The sequence below is a fragment of the Cetorhinus maximus genome, chromosome 7 (assembly GCF_964194155.1).
Source record: "Cetorhinus maximus chromosome 7, sCetMax3.hap1.1, whole genome shotgun sequence".
Lineage (NCBI taxonomy): Eukaryota > Metazoa > Chordata > Chondrichthyes > Lamniformes > Cetorhinidae > Cetorhinus > Cetorhinus maximus.
In genome coordinates this window covers 29,791,765-29,809,060 of record NC_135885.1, presented here as the reverse complement: position 1 = coordinate 29,809,060, position 17,296 = coordinate 29,791,765, and the positions used below count along the sequence as shown (strand labels likewise).

Here is a 17,296-nt window from a genome sequence, read left to right as displayed (position 1 = left end):
AGCTGCCTCAGGGAGATGAAGATTTTAAGAAATAAAAATGAAGACTTTTGAATTGTTAAAAAAACGTGCCCCCTCATGTGGACTCTGTCACATGAGCAGGGACACGTTATTAATGAAATGTTTCAATTTTTATTTAATTTTTAATAGCTGAGGGAAACCTCATCCTGCCCATGGATGAGGTTTCCTAAAAAAATCCAAAGGCCACTTGGCCTTTTCACCTGCCCGCCAACCGTAAGGTTGAATGGGCAGCGAAAAATTATGACTTTAATCAACTTAATAGGCCTTTAATTGTCGGTGGGCGCTCTGCTGACTCCCACGTGTGCCCGCTGACTGAAGTATCGCGCGAGTGTGCGATGACGTCGGGACGCTCAGCGTGAGTCATTTTATGCTCATTTGGGCCAGGTGCGCGCCCGTGCAATGAGGTAAAAATTCTGGCCATAGTCTGGACTGACACTTCAGTGCAGTGCTGAGGGAGTGCTACATTATCAGAGTTAGCTCAAATGAGATGCCTGTCATGGTGAAAATACGAGTTCCTGTTGCATTAACTGAAGAACAGTGAGTTCTCTTTATTTCCTGACTAGAATTTCTCCTTCATCCAGTGCCTCCAAACTGGTTAATTTTCTCCTTTGTTCCACTTCATAAAGGAGCAGTGGTCAGACACCTGACAATTGATTGGTGATTGATTTTTTTGTTAGAAATGATACCATTGTAAATTAACACTGTAATAAATGAAATTATTGAAATGAAAAGGAAAACAATAAATTCTGAAAATCTGAAATTAAAATTATGGCAGAAGCACACAGCATCCAAAAAGCAGGCTAACATTTTGAGTTGACGTTTTCCATCAGAACTGCATGATGACTTATGAATGAATCAAGTGACATAACTAATTATTTATAATGTATCAAGGCAGCAGACCTGAACTGTTAACTTCATTTCCTCCCCGCAAATGCTGCCAGGCCTGCTGACTATTTCCAGAATTTTCTGTTGTGATTTCAGATATCCAGCATACCCAATGTATTGCTTTTGTAGCTAATTGCTTACCTGAAAACTTAACAAATCTCTAAGCCTCAGTAGGCTGTTTAATGTATTCATTGTGTAAACTATGAGTGGTTAATTACAATACTTCATCTTTTAGTGGCTGTGTGTGCCTTTCACAATTCTAAATCATGCTGTTACAAGCATCAAGATCACAGCAGTTAAGGAGGTCCATCAAAAACCCTGGCTTGGAAAAATTGATGAGAGTCTTATTGGAAAATGGATTGACGATCTTTTGCTAATGGTAAGATATAGAAACTCCTTCCTTAATGATGAAATACATTGTTTTACCTGATATAAAATAATGATTTGCTGATTAATTATAAAATGATTAGCCAGTCAGGCACATACTTAAATGGAGCTTTTGAATATTTCAAGAAGGGAGTGTGGTTTCTCACCATCATCATCATCATTTAATGTTATATACTTATCTTTTTGCCGTTTAGAAGCAGATTAAAGATGCACCAGGAGTTATATTACAATAGGAGGTATATTTTCCTCAAGGAATAAACTATTATGAAAAAGTATAATCTGATGGAGAATGGGGATTTTTATTGTAAATGGAATTCCAAATGTGCTACTTGCACTGCATTGTGCATTCCTACTGGTGGTGAATTGCTGAAGGACAAATTAGGAAATAGTTTAAAAATAGTTAAATGTGTTGTTAAGTGATTATCTATGTGTAAGATGATAAAGGAATATGTTCAGTATTCTAAAGGGAAAAATGGAAGTGGTAGGAGAGTTTGTTACTTTTATTTAAACTTTGGTCTTAGTTTTCAAACAGTCAAACTGGCCATGTGCCAGCCAGAATGTTTGTTTTTACTAATCGGGTAACGCAGTTCCAGTTGTTGTCCATATTCATTCTTATTTTAGATGGTGAATCTTCACTGCCTATTGTTATCATTGATGTCTGAAGCTAGTATTTGTTATTCTGAATATTTATTCACAATTAATTAATTCTACAGGAATTGAAATGTAAGAAACAAGTCAATTATCACTGTATAATCACCCTTTTAATTTAAGGAGCGTGCCTTTGAGAGAGTCTCCTTTGATATCTCTGTAAGAAAATGAACATCGTGCAGAGGAAGGACAGTTTCAGGATTGTTTAATAGCATGGTACTTTTTAATATTGTCCCTTTTTCCTCTCTCCTTTCAATGCCCCAACACTCCATTATTTTACAAAGAAGGTTATTGACCCAGTATCAAATTAATACTGCATTTTCTCATTATGTACAATTTATAAGGCAATATTTCTGAACAGAGGCTTTTCTACAAATGTGTCTCTCCTTCTGTAGTACATTAGGATCTGAAATATTTGGCAATGCCGCATTGAATGATACTGAATGTTTAATCTTGATACTACAATACGTCACATAAATATGGTTTCACAACCAGACTGGAATTTAATTTTCATTTTCAGGTATTGGGAGGAATACCGTGGCAGGCGTATTTTCAAAGAGTGCTGGCATCTTCCTCTATTCAAAATGCTCAAACAATATCAATAGCAGGAGCATTTGGTGGTTGTATAATGGGCATCCCTTCAGTCCTGATTGGCTCTGTTGCAGCTTCTACAGGTAGAGTAAACATAAACATGTACAATCTCTGGTGGACTGACTAATCACCCATCTACCATAGGCAATTTGTGTATGTCTGCCTATCTGTGTGTATGTCCGCGTGTGTGTCTGTCTGGCTTGGGTTTTCAGCAAGTCAGGACAACTTGGGAGCCCTTTCAAAATGGCAGGCAGGACCCGAGTCTGGGATTCCTGCCACCATTCCTGCTTCTGGCAATTTTTACTGGTACAGGATGAGGGTGCGGGCAGTTAGCCCACTCCCACCTTCGCCAGCTCCATTACGGGGTTGGTCAGTTCAACCCGCCTCCGCCCCCCCCACAGCCCCCCAAGCAATATTAGTGGAGTAGACATGGTTCACAGCCTCTCTACCATAAACAATGGGGGAAACCTCAGCCCCAAGTGGGAAATCAAAACAAAAAGACAGTCACCTGCTCCTGGAATTCTTTCATTGACTGGCTTTGAAATAGAAAAATACGTTTATTCTTTCAGTTTCAATAGTTAGATGGTGTATTGTAAGGTAGATGTACTTTCATTGTAGTGATTAAATATAGCGTTCTGTCCTACAAAGGTAAGTTGACCATTACATTCACTAGCATGGTGCACATGTTGAGATACATTAACGTTCTTTTCCAACCGGGAAAGGTGTGCATATGCATTCAAAACTGGAGAAAACACTACTTGGGAACTCTAGTGTAATGACCTGAAGTGATTTAAATGTCCAAAGCCCACTGAAAGATAAAACTTCAGCAGCTGACAGTTAGGGGGAAGAAACAGAAACCTGCTGCTCAAGTGCATTGATTGACAGGGCTTCTGGTGCACCATAGAAAAAACTTAGCCATCTGTTTTTGCAGTAGGCTCCATTGTCTATGATTTGTTATGACAGCTGAGCCCATTATGAACACTTGGCTGAGGTTCAAAAGGTCCAGAACCACTTACCTCAGCACGGTCCATATGGACATTTTGATTGACCATTTTGAGAGGTTATTAACAGATTCACTGTTTTTGATGTGGTTAGTGAAATCGATGTTTAGTTGTTTTTACAACAGATTTACCACTTGAGGGGTTTTTTGGAATGGCTTTTCTAAAGGAAAGTTTTTTAGTACTCTATGTTTGAATGAGATTATATCGTTAGAAGTTAATTTTTTTATTGGCCATTTCAAAGACACCCTGAAGTCTGCCCATACTGGGTGAGTGGCTATGGAGGATACATTGGGAGGGTATGGTGGGGGCATGGGGGACATGAGAAGGAATGGAGGCGGCATAGGAGCAGGAGGAATGGAGTGGTATGGGGGTGAGGGGTGAGGGTTTCAGAGCCTAACATTCATCCTTTAAGATGGTCCTAGTAAATGGAGGTGGTGTTCTAGCCCATTGGCCTTACCTCTGCCTAACTCCGTTGCTGCCTCTGGAGGTGGCAGGCCCAACCCCATCCTCTCCCCTTCCCAACTCCCCAGCACCAAAATGTCAGTGCCTTTCAAATGAGACGGGTCTGCCGAGTCAGGAAGTTTTCCAATTTGACCTTCCCGCCTCCTGCATGAGAATCCAGCCCACTGTCTCTGTGTCTGTGTGTATCTGCGTGTATGTCTGCATTTACTTGTGTGTCTTCAGGCGTGTCTGTGTCTGCGTGTACATGACTACGTCTATGAGTGTCTGTGCATCCTTTTCTGCGTGTGTGTGCCTGTGTCTGCAAATATGTGTGTGTGTATCTGTGCCTGTTTGTGTTTGTGTGCATCTGTGTATTTGCAGAGGAGGGGGGGTGGGTAAAATCTCTATCGTTCATTGTGTTTGTTATTGTAGTAGCTGATGAATAATATTGCAAAAAACAAATCATGTTTTAACTTGTTAGCCAATTTAGCATTCTACAAGAATCCAACATTACCTGCTCAGCTTGCACACTGGAACAAAATAATTTATGTTTATTTTCTTTGCCTAGTTGCTCCAAAGACCCCAGGCACTAAACACACACCCAAGCCTCTAAAATGAGGTAAGAAGTATGTGCTAAAGAGCTGAGGTAATGTGGATGAAAATATAGGTGCCCAGGGCACACTCCGGAAACAGTCATTAGGCTCTTTAGTTTCAAACAAGGATACTAATGGCTGTGAGAGGCCCTGTTTGCAAGGTGTCCCAGGTTGGCATGCCGACTAACAGGCAATCCTTAAAGGGACCACTGCAAACTGCAACCAAAAGGGTAAGGGGTTAAAATAAATTTGCCTGAATGTGGAGCCATGAGAACAGCATTGTCCTACCTGGCTCCACACCCAAACCATACAGCTGGCTACCAACCATCAATCCCCATACCGACCGACACTGACCCTGACCTCAACACCCTCATCCCCAGATCACTGCTATCACTCTCTCCAATCCCAACTGCTCCCCTTCTGAGCTTGGCAGCCATCTCCATGGATGCTGGACTCACCCTTTCAGTTGTTCCCCCACTCCTGATGGTTACCTCCGCCTCCCAATCGCCCATTTCCTGATTGCTCCATTTCCGATCACCCCCATTTTTAAAATGAAAATCTCATCCACCTCACAGCACATTTTAAGGAAATAGTGTTAGATCTGCGTGATAGAGACTTGAGGTGATGCAGGAGTGGACACCTCCTCACAATAACAGGGATCCTTCCTGCTGGTGAAAATATTAAAGACTTCCCGGCTTGGTGCTACCTGTGAGGCAAAAGAATTTGCCGCTAGCAGCAGTGTCCAAACCATGTTTGGAACATTGGAAATTGTCTCCAACATAATCAAATGTCTATTTGCCAGTATAAAATAGCTGTCAATTTTTGAGTGTTAAAATCTGATAGAGGTCTCATTTTATTTTCAGACTGGAATCAGACTTCTTATGGCTCCCAGTCACCTTATGAGAAAAATGAAGCTGCCATGATCCTACCATTAGTTCTTCGATATTTGTGTCCTCCTGCTGTCTCTATATTTGGAATTGGCGCCATTGCAGCTGCTGTCATGTCCTCAACTGACTCCTCTCTTCTTTCATCAAGCTCCATGTTCACCCATAATATCTACCGAAAGATCGTCAGACCAAAGGTAACTTGGAGGAATGTGTTTATAACACGCAAGTGCCGCAGTCATGACCGCTATCAAAGTTGAATAACAAAGAGATATCCCTAGTTTTAAAACACCCAAAGACATAGGAAAGAATCAGTCCACTAAACCCTCTTCAGCACAGACACCACTGTGAATCCTTTATACTAGACACATAGGTTAGATTTTCACCTGTATCACCTGGGTGAAGTGCAAAGAGGAAAACTGGGCTCAGGCAGACCGCACAGAGTTCGCCCGAATCTTCTAATAATTTAAATGAAGGGCAAATGGCACAAGATCTGCTTTCAGTGGAAATCAGCCCCACTTAATCTTCCATTCTGCTGGGCGATAATTCATATTCAGGTGGTAGAAGTAAATATCTGTCATATGTGATTTTGTGCTGTTATGCTGCATTTGCCACATAAACCAGGGTTTCTGTAACAGCACAGACAGGAGGTTTCTGGCCATACTGCTTGCTAATAGCAATTTGCCTTTGTCACTGTCGCTGCACCTTGTGCTACTGGTTTATGGGTATTTTCTGTAAACTCCCAGCTCTCCCGTGTTGATATTAAAGTCAGGTAATGCAGACTGCTGCACCCTTACTGCTGCTGCGCTCTCCCATACAAATCTCTGGACATACTGAGGGAGTACTGAGGGAGCGCAGGAATGACAGGAACTCATACAGATAATGAAGATGTCTCTCAGGACAGCCCCACACACCGTTGCCCTATTCAGTTGACTGCAGATAAGTGCTTGTGAGCACAGACAAGCACAGCACCAATACCTGTGGTGCCTGGAGTCACAAAGCCATTTATTGACCTAGCACAGGGTGACACCTGATCATTTCCTTTCCCAGATGCAGCACTGACAGTCACCCACCTCCCTTTCTCTTTCCTCTGGGGAAACACTTAGGGCTGAATTTAATGAGGGCTGTGGGGGTGCCTGATATCTGCCATCAAAACCGATGGTGCCCCCACTGACCCAACATCCAGGAGCCCTGAGGGAATTAAGTCCCTATTTGGCAGCAGGAACCCTGCAGCTGGGGCTCCCGGCTCCATGGCAGGCAATTAACTACCGCACCACGCCCAGTAGGTAGAAAGCCCGCCCCCAAGAGCTGCGGGCCTCTCCATTACCAGCAGCGCCGCCAGGAGTGGTGGATGCTGCTGGTACTACATCTAAGCCTTTGCCAGGGATCATCGTTAGATCCCTAGAGAAAGATGTCATGGCAGGTTGGGGTTCATGGGGAGGGCATTGCCAGTGAGGGGTGGGGGCCCACTTCCCGATGCCTGGTCCCTTGATCAAACACAGAGTACCCCAACATGGTTTGCTCGTCGGTCACCCCACATGGCACTAATTGCCCACTTAAGGGCCTCACTTGGCATCCAGCAGGAATGCTGTCCAAAAGCCTTCCTGGCCTGGATTTAAGCAGGGACCCTATCCTATACCCTCCTGTCTGATTAAATGACACCCGCCCTCCCCACCTCCCACCCCCACCATGCCTCAGAACACACCTCTGCGGGGGCATTAAATTCCACCTTTAGAAAAACATATGGGTAGGAAGTAGATGCCACACACATTGCACCAGTGACACATTCATGGAGTGTAATCTTGTGTTGCTGAAGGGAGTAGCATTGGAGGTAGGTGCATTCTAGGACACATGCTAGCCATCAAAATGCCCTATACTTGAGAGAATCCAACCGGGTGGCATAAGAACGAAAACTAAAAGTGCTGCATCTTTTATGTTGCAGCCAGTTTTCCATGGGAAAGGAACATAAGAACAAGAGTAGGCCATTCAGCCCCTCGAGTCACAGCAGCTGTTCAATGAGATTCTGGCTGAAATGTATCTTAAACTCCAACCACCTGTCTTGACTCTATAATTTAATGTTGATGGTTGGCCCAGTGGATTCAAGTCAGCTGTGCCTAGCATGGTGCAACAGTGTACTGGAGGTTTAGAAATTTCAGGAGTATTAATGTGCTAAGCAGCAGGTTAAAGCAGTCCCTTTCCTGGACGTGGTCTCTGGGATTGACTGCAGGACAATGAAAAATTCTGCCATATTCCCCTTGGGAACTAATAGGGTGGAATCATCCCAGGTTTACACTAAGTACAGTAGCAGGTGGGAAAAGGACGTTCCACCCGCTGGCCAAAACGGTGGGTTTTTGCGCTGTATCGTCCCATTCCTGCCTCATTAATTATGCATTCCTGGGAAACAGGCTAGGTCGCTGGCAGGGCATCCTCTGATTCGCCCACCACACTGTAACCTCAGGCCTTCAGTAAGCCGGGTGCCGTATTTAAAGGCCACCCCTGCAAAAAGCTAAGCGCTCTTCAAGGGATAGGACGCTGCTGCGAGCTGATGGCTGCCATAGGGAGGAAACATGCTGCCCCCAAATTTACCGGTGCCTCCCTCGATTCCCTACTAAATGCAGTGGAGGCCCGCCGCAATGTCCTCTAACCCCGTTCTGGGTGAAGACGAGCAAGCAAGGTCACCAATCCAGGGTGGCAGGCGGTGGCAGCTGTGGTCAGCGCCAATGTCCTGAAAAAGAGGACAGCCACCCAGTGCTGTAAGAATGATTTCCTCCATTCCGCCAGGGTAAGTCACTCTTCTCATCACTCTCAACTCACATACACTCAAACCCATCACACATCCACATGGATCTCACTCACTGTCAGTTCAAGGGACATCACCATTCACTCTCTCACACACACCTTCATTTGCCCTGGGGATCGTGTCCTCATCCATTCCATGGCACCACTCACCACCCGCACACATGCCAGGCATCCTTATCATCTGGCCTGGCAGGTGTCCTGCTTACACTCTCTCGATCTGCATTCATTCAGGACAAGCTGGCACACAACAAAAGGGAGAGGTCGCAGATTGTTGGAGGAATGCCCTAAATCAAGGTCCTCATGGACTTTGAAAATGGAGTCATCCAGCTGCCCGGCGAGGATCTGGACCGGTCCTGTGCTGGGGTCGGTGGTGCTCAACCAAGTGAAGATTCAGCAGTGCAACATCCATCGGCCAACCATGCTGTGAATGATGTGTCCTGTTTCACAGGCCACTGCCATGCACTTGTTATTTCCCCTTGCTTTTCAGGCACATCTGGGAAACAGCTGAGGGGGTCCACGACCCAGGTCCTCGACTCAAGTTCTGAAAAAACCTCAGAAGAAGAATCTGATGACACCCTCATTGAAGACCCATCACAGCACTTACCCACAACCTCCACCAATGCAGAAGCACACACCTCGGCGGGACCTAGCTTTAGAGTAGCCTCGGGATCACAATCTGGTGAGCACATCGCACTGTCTGATCCACAGCAGGCGGGGGCAGGGACTTCCCAGGTTTCCGGCACTCAGAGAACAGCTGGAGACCAGAAACCTGCTGAGTCCAAGTCAAATAAGGAGCCTCTGGAATTGGTCATGTCACAGTTGCTGGAGCTGCAAAGGCAAGCTCGGGAACATCAGGAAGGGATGTCCGCTGCACTCCTCGTAGTGCCGGCGTGCCAACTCACCAAGGTCAGCACTGGCAGGATGGCGGCCGCCATGGAGACCTTGGTCCATGACATTGGTCTGCACTGCTGCACGGGCTGAACTCCATCACTAATGCCATAGTTGGCCTCCAACAGTGTCAACATGAGAGGGGTGTAGGACAGCTTGATCTCGCGTCAGCTTCCCCTTCTTCTCAAGGAATCAGCCAGGGGTCCTTAGGCATCCATAGGGAGGAGGACCAGCCGGTGAACATCCCAGGACCATCCATTCAGGTGACTTCAGGAGTGTCTGGCCCATCTGAATCCCCTCTTGCTGTGACCCCAAAAGCTCCAGCTCCACCCGCCGAGGAGGGTGCCACTGCCACACAGGATCCCAAAAGCAGATCTGGGCCCTCCAGGTCTCAGCCCTCCAAAGGACGCCTGCCACGGTCATCATAGACAGGGTGTAGCAGTCAGCAGGCTGCCTCCACCTCTGCTGCGGATGTCAGGGGAGCACCAAGATGTAGCGGCAGGGTTAGGAAGGTTAGGAAGAATTAGTTGCACAGCCTCGACATGGGTGTTAATCACTTGTACATAATGTTTACTATTGTAAATAAACTCCCAAGAATGTCTCCTTGTCTATGGCTCCTTGTTATGATGAGCAGTGTTTGTATCACTCAGGTGTGAAACCTTGTTGCTGCACAAGATAAAGGCAGGTGTCTCAGTCCAGGGCGTCTTCCCTGTGCTTTGTGTAACCTTCTCAGCACACTGATGGTGTGCCTTCACAGTCATTGGACACATCAGCCAAACCTGCACCTCAATGGGGCTTATCATTGCTGCCAGAATGTCCTGGGCCAGCGGCACAGAGTTCCCTCATTCTCTCTGTGTGCTCACAGCACATCTGACGTGCAGCTGGCCCCCCACCTTATCAGCATTTGTGTCCGGTGACAGTGTGGTCCTGACGGGTTCAGCTCACGAAGGATGCCATAGGATCGGGAGAAGTTAAAGTTTCCCCGCCACATCTCCACGATATGACCCTGTTCACAGAGCGCAAGTGATCTGCCATCAGTCAGACAGGAGTCAGACATTCACATAAGCTATGTGAGGATCTGTGGAGTGTCCCCACTGCATGTCATCATCATCCTCCTGGAATATAGGGATTATGGGCATCCGCTGCGTCTCCATGACAGCAGCCTTACCACAGAGCGTGTGTGTGCTGCCATCAGCCAGACAGGAGTCAAACGTTCACAGACGCAATGTGAGAATCTATAGTGTCTCCTCTGCACGTTGTCATCATCCTCCACAAATCTAGCAGCTGTGAGGTTTCCCAAGCATGCCTGCCTCATCTGGCCAGTACAATGGCCTCATCGCCATCGTTCTCACCTTCGAGGGCCTCATCATCCTCATTCCTATCGACGTCCTCCTCATTGGAGGAGACATGCAGCTCCTCCACAGCCAGCTCCTCTCCCTGTTGCAGCACCAGTTTGTGAAGGGCGCAGCAGGTGACGACAATGCGTGACACCCTCTGTGGATTGTATTGCAGGGCTCCACCAGACCGGCCCAGGTACTGGAAACTCATCTTTAACATTCAAATGGTTTGCTCCACTAGCGAGTAGCAACATGACCCTCGTAGCTTCTGTCTGCTGCAGTAAAATGGCGCCCGATGATGTCGGGTGAGCGTCCCAATGTCATTGCAGACTCGAGCGATATTTCGGTCAACAGGCGCGCACAGGAGTTGGCAGTGTGCCCGCCGATAATTAACAAGCCTACTAAGGCCATTAAAGTATTAATTGAATTAAATTTTTCGCTACCCGTCCAACCTTACGGTGGGTGGGCAGGCAAATCGGCTAGGCGGCCTTTGGATTTTTCATGAAACTTCATCTGCGGGCGGGAGGTTTCCAGCAGGAATGAAAATTTTTTTTTAATGTTGCAATGTCATTTACAACGTGTCCCTGCTCGTGTGACAGAGTCACATGAGGGGACATGTTTTTAACATTTGTAAGTTTCTTATTTTTGATTTTGAAAATCTTTGGCAGCTCTGTGCCTCAAGGAGCTTTCATTGCGCGCACCCGTGTGCATGCGCAAACTTCCGTGCTCACCCTCCTCCTGCCCCCACCCCAGCGGCGCTCAGCGTTGCAGCGCATGTTTCACTCTGACTGCCCATTAATTGGCCTGCCAGCATGAAATTGTTGTTGGCGCCCGATCGTGGGCGGCAGTCAGCTTCGCTATCGCTCCCGCCCAACGAGGTAAAAATCCTGCCCTAAAACACAAGAATGGATTCACACAGTTAACATTACTTTAAAACAGCTCCACAAGATCTAAACTTAACTGGTTCTCCAGGTCTGGCCTTGTTCACACTGTCTTCTGGGAGTTCTGACCAGCTATCCTGCAGTCTTCTGGGAGATCTAAACAGCTATCCCCTCACATAGGCTTCAGTATTTCCCTAAATGCATTCCTTCCCTTTGATCTCTCTATTGTCTCAGCCAGTCTCCTTAGAAATGCTTTCTTCCAGAATTGATGAAACTCGATTTTTTGCTCTAGCTCTTAGACTTAACAAAAACAAATTTACCCTATCTTTACCTTACTTACTTACACCTTTTACAACCTGCATATATCCCCCTTTGAACTAAACAACTCAATTCAAAACTACTCCTGTTATTGTTTTATGTAAAATTCTGATTGAAGTTCCCCTTGTTTCATTAACATATCAAAACCACTTCTTACTGTTGGTGTTAGACTCTTGCAGTCACTCTGGCTTTTATTCCAATTACCATATTTACAACCTCCAACAGCTTGTCTCCCAGTATATAAGAAATTTGACAGTGTTATTACTAGAAGAAAAATATTACAATTTCTTGTTTTCTTGACACCCCCCATTTTGTTTCCTCTTTTTAGCATGTTTCAGTTTATTTTTGCTTTCAGACAGCAGCATACCTGCTCTGGGCAGATCCTTTGCTTCTTTGTTTATTTTCTTGCCCCAACACCATTCCTTTTGGTCTTGTAAGACTAATTCTTCTGTCATTCAATTCCACCCTATCATAGGCCGTCCTCTGTCCCTGTCCTACCCAGCCCTTACTCAAATCTTATTACACCTCTAACTTTTCCCAGTTCTGACCAGAAACATTTAACTCTGTTTCTGAAAAAAGACATTTTGTCGAAGCTTTTTGTCTTACACTCATCAGGACAATAGCAAGAATACCAATGTCAGGGGATTTTCAGCAATACTCAAGTTCTGAACTCTGTTTCTCTTTCCACATATGCAGTCTGACCTGCTGAGTGCTTCCATCATTTTCTGCTTTTATTTTAGATTTCCAGCATCTGCAGTATTCTGCTTTTCATTTGGCCATTACTTCATTCAGGCAGTGCCCATTTTAAATACATATACATACTCACTGTCTGGAGCACAGTTCAAGTGTTCTGTCCACATTATGAAACCACAGCCTTATTAATAACTCTTCTGAGGGCTGCAATGAGCCAAGCACAAAGATGGCCTCAACGTTGTCACAGGCGTTAATACTTTGTAGAAGAGTTGATATTTTATTTGTTTGTGTGCCACAGTCTTCCACTGTGTTCAGTTTTACCCCTTTCTCTCACATTTTGGTGTAAGTATATTTCCATTGCTTTATCTTATTTTATTGATGCCATACTACCTGTTATGTAGGTATGCATTGATGACAATTTCCAAATGATATTTTTTTCAAAAAGGCTCTGGTCGGACACTTGCCCAAACTCCCAATCTGTTTCGCTAACCCCCATGTTTACCATTCAGGATTTATCATGTAGGTGATCTTAAGATATTCTCAGATGGTTTGAAAGTTCCACACCTAATGTATTTGCCTTTGGAATGACTCAGTTATTTACACAGAATTTGGCTTCTCATAGGTCAACTCTTTTATTTTTCTATTTTCAGGCATCAGAGAAAGAAATCCTCTATGCGATGAAGACTACAGTCTTGGTAGTGACGGTACTTGCCACTATCCTTGCTCTCTTTACCAACACTATCTATGGCCTTTATGCATTAAGTGCTGACCTTGTGTACGTTATCCTTTTTCCACAGCTTGTTTGTGTTCTGTATATTCCATGTGTGAATAGACTCGGATTTGTCACTGGAGTACTGACAGGAGCATTGCTCAGGATTTCTGGAGGTGAACCTCTTTTTCATTTTCCAGCTGTTATCCACTTTCCTGGAGGTTATTTCCAGGATAGTGACTATATCCAGACTTTTCCATATAAAACCTTGGCAATGCTCTCCTCTTTGATAGTGACTGTAACCTTGTCATATATCAGCAAACTCAAATGGCCAGAGGGGTATGTAACTGCCTTTAACTTGACAGAAATACCAAGTGAGCCAAGAACCACTGCTTAATCATTTTGATAACATGAAATAACAACAGGGGAAACAATATTTAACACAATCACTCAGGAGGGAGGCTGGGTTCAGTCCTCTTATCTAGAGTGATCACTAGTGCCTGCCAATTAAAAGGCTTTATCTGAATTAAAATAATAAAAAGTAACAAAAGAAATGTTTTGCAACATTTCCAACGGGGCTTGATAGTCTTGCGGAATTTATTTTGCGATGCTCTCCATCCCCTAGTGCAATTCAGGCTTTGCATAGAGTGTTCCTGCACCTCAGATTTTCTCTCTAGCCTTCATTGTTTGGAGCCATAAGGTTTGAATATTTACATATTATTTTGCTGCCATCTCTGTAGCCTTCTTTGTTCATGAAGCTAAGGATGTAGAACAGGGTGAGATTATACACACAATCATGTGGACGGGGACTAACATGACTGCAGTCGGATGCAACTTTCATAGCCAGTGGTCCTAGAAGATTTTCTCTCTGATGCGTGGCTGGAAGTCTCAACTCAATCACATGGTTGATCTTTATTTTATTCCTCTTTGTAATGGTACAAGGTTTTAATGAGGCATCACCAAGGAGAAGAATCAGGAAGAATGTCACCAGTGGTATTTTACATAAATCGACTCTACATTGTCATTCTACTACCAGAGGTTCCAAGTGACTGTGCAAACTCCCTCCAGTCACAGAACATAGGATCTGAAGAAATAAAATTCACAGAAGTGGTTTGTTTCCCTGTTCAAGTGGAATTCTAAATTTATTGGTGACATGGGTACAAATGCAGAGTTTCCTATTAAGTCCAAAACCTTTGCTTAATCTACAGTGCTATGTATGCAGTAGAACAGACCCATGACAAGAAACCATGCTTTTTCACTAATTATACTCCACATACAGGAAGGTTACAATAAAACACTGGATACCAGTCCTTTTAGTTTTTCTCCCCCATACAGATTTAGGTTAGTCTTTCCTTATATTCCTCCTGTCATCAATTTGAATGAACCTGTCCCATCATGACAGAATCTTGCCATGTACTCAGCCAGTGCTGTGCTGGTCTGAGGAACTGACTCCTGCACAGTTTTTGCACCAAAATGGTGGGTATACGTAGACTGCTGCTGCAAAGCACAAACTTCAAGAGGGAAGTGGTGATCTAAAATGAAGGATAAAGTGCCCATTTGAATTACTAACTGGCTCAGTACCTTTGTCCTTAAAAAACTCCCATTCCCCAGGCACAAAGGTTACAATTTCAGGACATTTCTCCAGGTAAGGAAGATGGTGCAGCTGGCTAATAGGCATTAGCCTATCACATCAGTGTGAATGAGATAGAGTGGGGAGTAGGGGCATCTCAGGCCTTCCCACTCTACTTTCCTGTTCCTGCACCATGGGGTGGCAGCTGAAATTGGGTTTGTGTAATTGGAACAGGAAGGTTAATGGTAAACCTAAGAGGACTGCAAAAGGTACATTTCCAAATCTTTACATGCAGTATAAGAGATATTTGAGCCCTGCGCAATTCGTCTGTTCTGGTTCAGAACAGGAAATACAGGCTTACGACAACTACACTTCAATTGCACCATTCCTGACCAACAACAGGAATGGCAGCAGGCCAGAAAAATCAACCCTAATACTTTCAAACATTGTCTTTAATTTTATAAAAAAATAAGAATATTGGAAATACTGAATTTTCATTCATCTTCCCTTCACCTTATATGTCCCTAAATTTCATGTAGCTATTGCTCATATTTTGTTTTATTCATTTATGAGATGTGGGCATCGCTGGCTAGGCCAGCATTTATTGCCCATCCCTAATTGCCCTTGAGAAGGTAGTTGTGAGCTGCCTTCTTGAACAGCTGCAGTCCATGTGGTGTAGGTACACCCACAGTGCTATTAGGGAGGGAGTTCCAGGATTTTGATCAAGCCAACAGTGAAGGAACGGCAAGATATTTCCAAGTCAGGATGGTGAGTGGCTTGGAGGGAAACTTAGAGGTGGTGGTGTTCCCATGTATCTGCTGCCCTTGTCCTTCTAGGTGGTAGTGGTCATGGGTTTGGAAGGTGCTGCCTAAGAAGGCTTGGTGAGTTTCTGCAGTGCATCTTATAGAAGGTACACACTGCTGCTACTATTCATCAGTGGTGGATAGAATGAACATTTGTGGAAGGGGTGCCAATCAAGCAGGCTGTGTTGTCCTGGATAGTGTCAAGTTTCTTGAGTGTTGCTGGAGCTGCACTCATTTAGGCAAGTGGAGAGTATTCCATCACACTCCTGGCTTGTGCCTTGTAGATGGCGGACAGGCTTTAGGGAGCCAAGGGGTGAGTTACTCGCTGCAGGACCTGTTCTTGTAGCCACAGTATTTATATGGCTAGTCCAGTTCAGTTTCTGATCAATGGTAACCCCAGCATGTTGATAATGGGGGATTCAGAGATGGTAGTGCCATTGAATGTCAAGGGGCAATGGTTAGATTATTTCTTGTTGGAGATGGTCATTGCCTGGCACTTGAGGCAAGAACATAACTTGCCACTTGTCAGCCCAAGGCTGGGTATTGTGCAGGTCCTGCTGCATTTGGACATAGACTGCTTCAGTGTCTGAGGAGTCAAAAATGGTACTGAACGTTGTGCAAGCATCAGCGAACATCGCCACTTCTGACCTTATGATGGAAGGTCATTGATGAAGCAACTGAAGATGGTTGGGCCTAGGACACTGTGCTGAGGAATGCCTGGAAGGGCCAAAGGTGCCAGTGGCTCCGAGCTACCACTGTCCCTCTTCCCGTACCGTAAATGTGGAAACACGTCTGGTTACTCAGTTATGGTTAACCACAAAACTGGCAGCTTTTAGCCACAAAACACTGGAGAAGCACAGCTAGGGCTGCCTGACTGCAGATTACTTACTGAGGTGGCCATCCTCAGAGATGGGGAAAAACAGGCCTCGGAGCCAGTTCATGCAAAATGGAGAGTTGCTGTGGGTTTTTGGTGTACAAACTCAGATGGAGCCTCTGCTGATGGTGGACATTACACACTCAAGTTTCACATTAACTAAGTCATACAAAAATAATAAAAATATATGTTTAATTGTATGACTAATTTTTGTACAAAAATATACTTTTGTTACAGTTGGTCTGTATAATTTTTATAAGACTAGACAGGAGACTCAGAAGCAAAAAGGTTGAGAACCTTTAGATGATTTCTTTGTAACAGTCATCCTATCTGTGATAATGACTTTCTAGAAAGCTGTTCACATTTTGTATGAGGAACTATCTTCAAGAGTAGGATAGATGTAGGCATCAGTAACAGAATAATTTACAGCAATCAGTAAAGATTTTGAAATCTCACTGTAATCTTACACCAGTTATTTTGAAAATTAATAAATTGTGAAGAGGTAATATTTCAGAATTTCTAGTTTTCTAAAAAGTGTATACTTTACATTGTTTAAACTTAAGTTTGCTGCAAGATGGTTTCCAAATGTGTGAGAAAAGTCAAGGTCAATTAAGTTGAACATGTGATGGTCACTACCATACAGTCAGAGTGATTCATTTCCATTATTCTTGTTAAAATGAAAGCCTTCTAACTTAATGCTCATTACAAGATAGGAAAGTTAATTGTACTTTACAGTTAACAAACTGTTGAAATTATCCTCCTTCAGATTACCAGCATAATTCTTACAACGTGTTAAGAAAACAAGTTTTTGTGCTCAACAAGTATAGATAAATTATGCAGCAAAACTGATTTCAGGGGTGAATGTAGCCATGGGGACATCAGGGTCTTTTGGACAAGTAGCAAAATATATTCTGAAGTAAAACTGAAGATGGTTATTGATACAGAGGCTATTCCTTTCCAGTGTAGCATCAACATT

General features: G+C 44.3%; 1 protein-coding gene across 2 annotated transcripts in view; it reads left to right on the top strand.

The window, feature by feature from the left end:
- LOC144682445 (high-affinity choline transporter 1-like) overlaps positions 1-16,803 on the top strand; it is a 49,885-nt gene extending 33,082 nt beyond the window's left edge. For both annotated transcript variants that reach the window (XM_078544847.1, XM_078544846.1), the window contains 4 exons: positions 1,139-1,282; positions 2,459-2,612; positions 5,428-5,645; positions 13,015-16,803. In XM_078544847.1, the coding sequence (XP_078400973.1) occupies positions 1,139-1,282; positions 2,459-2,612; positions 5,428-5,645; positions 13,015-13,470 (972 nt within the window). In that variant the 3' untranslated portion in view covers positions 13,471-16,803. The remainder of the gene's footprint in view (positions 1-1,138; positions 1,283-2,458; positions 2,613-5,427; positions 5,646-13,014) is intronic.
- The last annotated feature ends 493 nt before the right edge of the window (positions 16,804-17,296 follow it).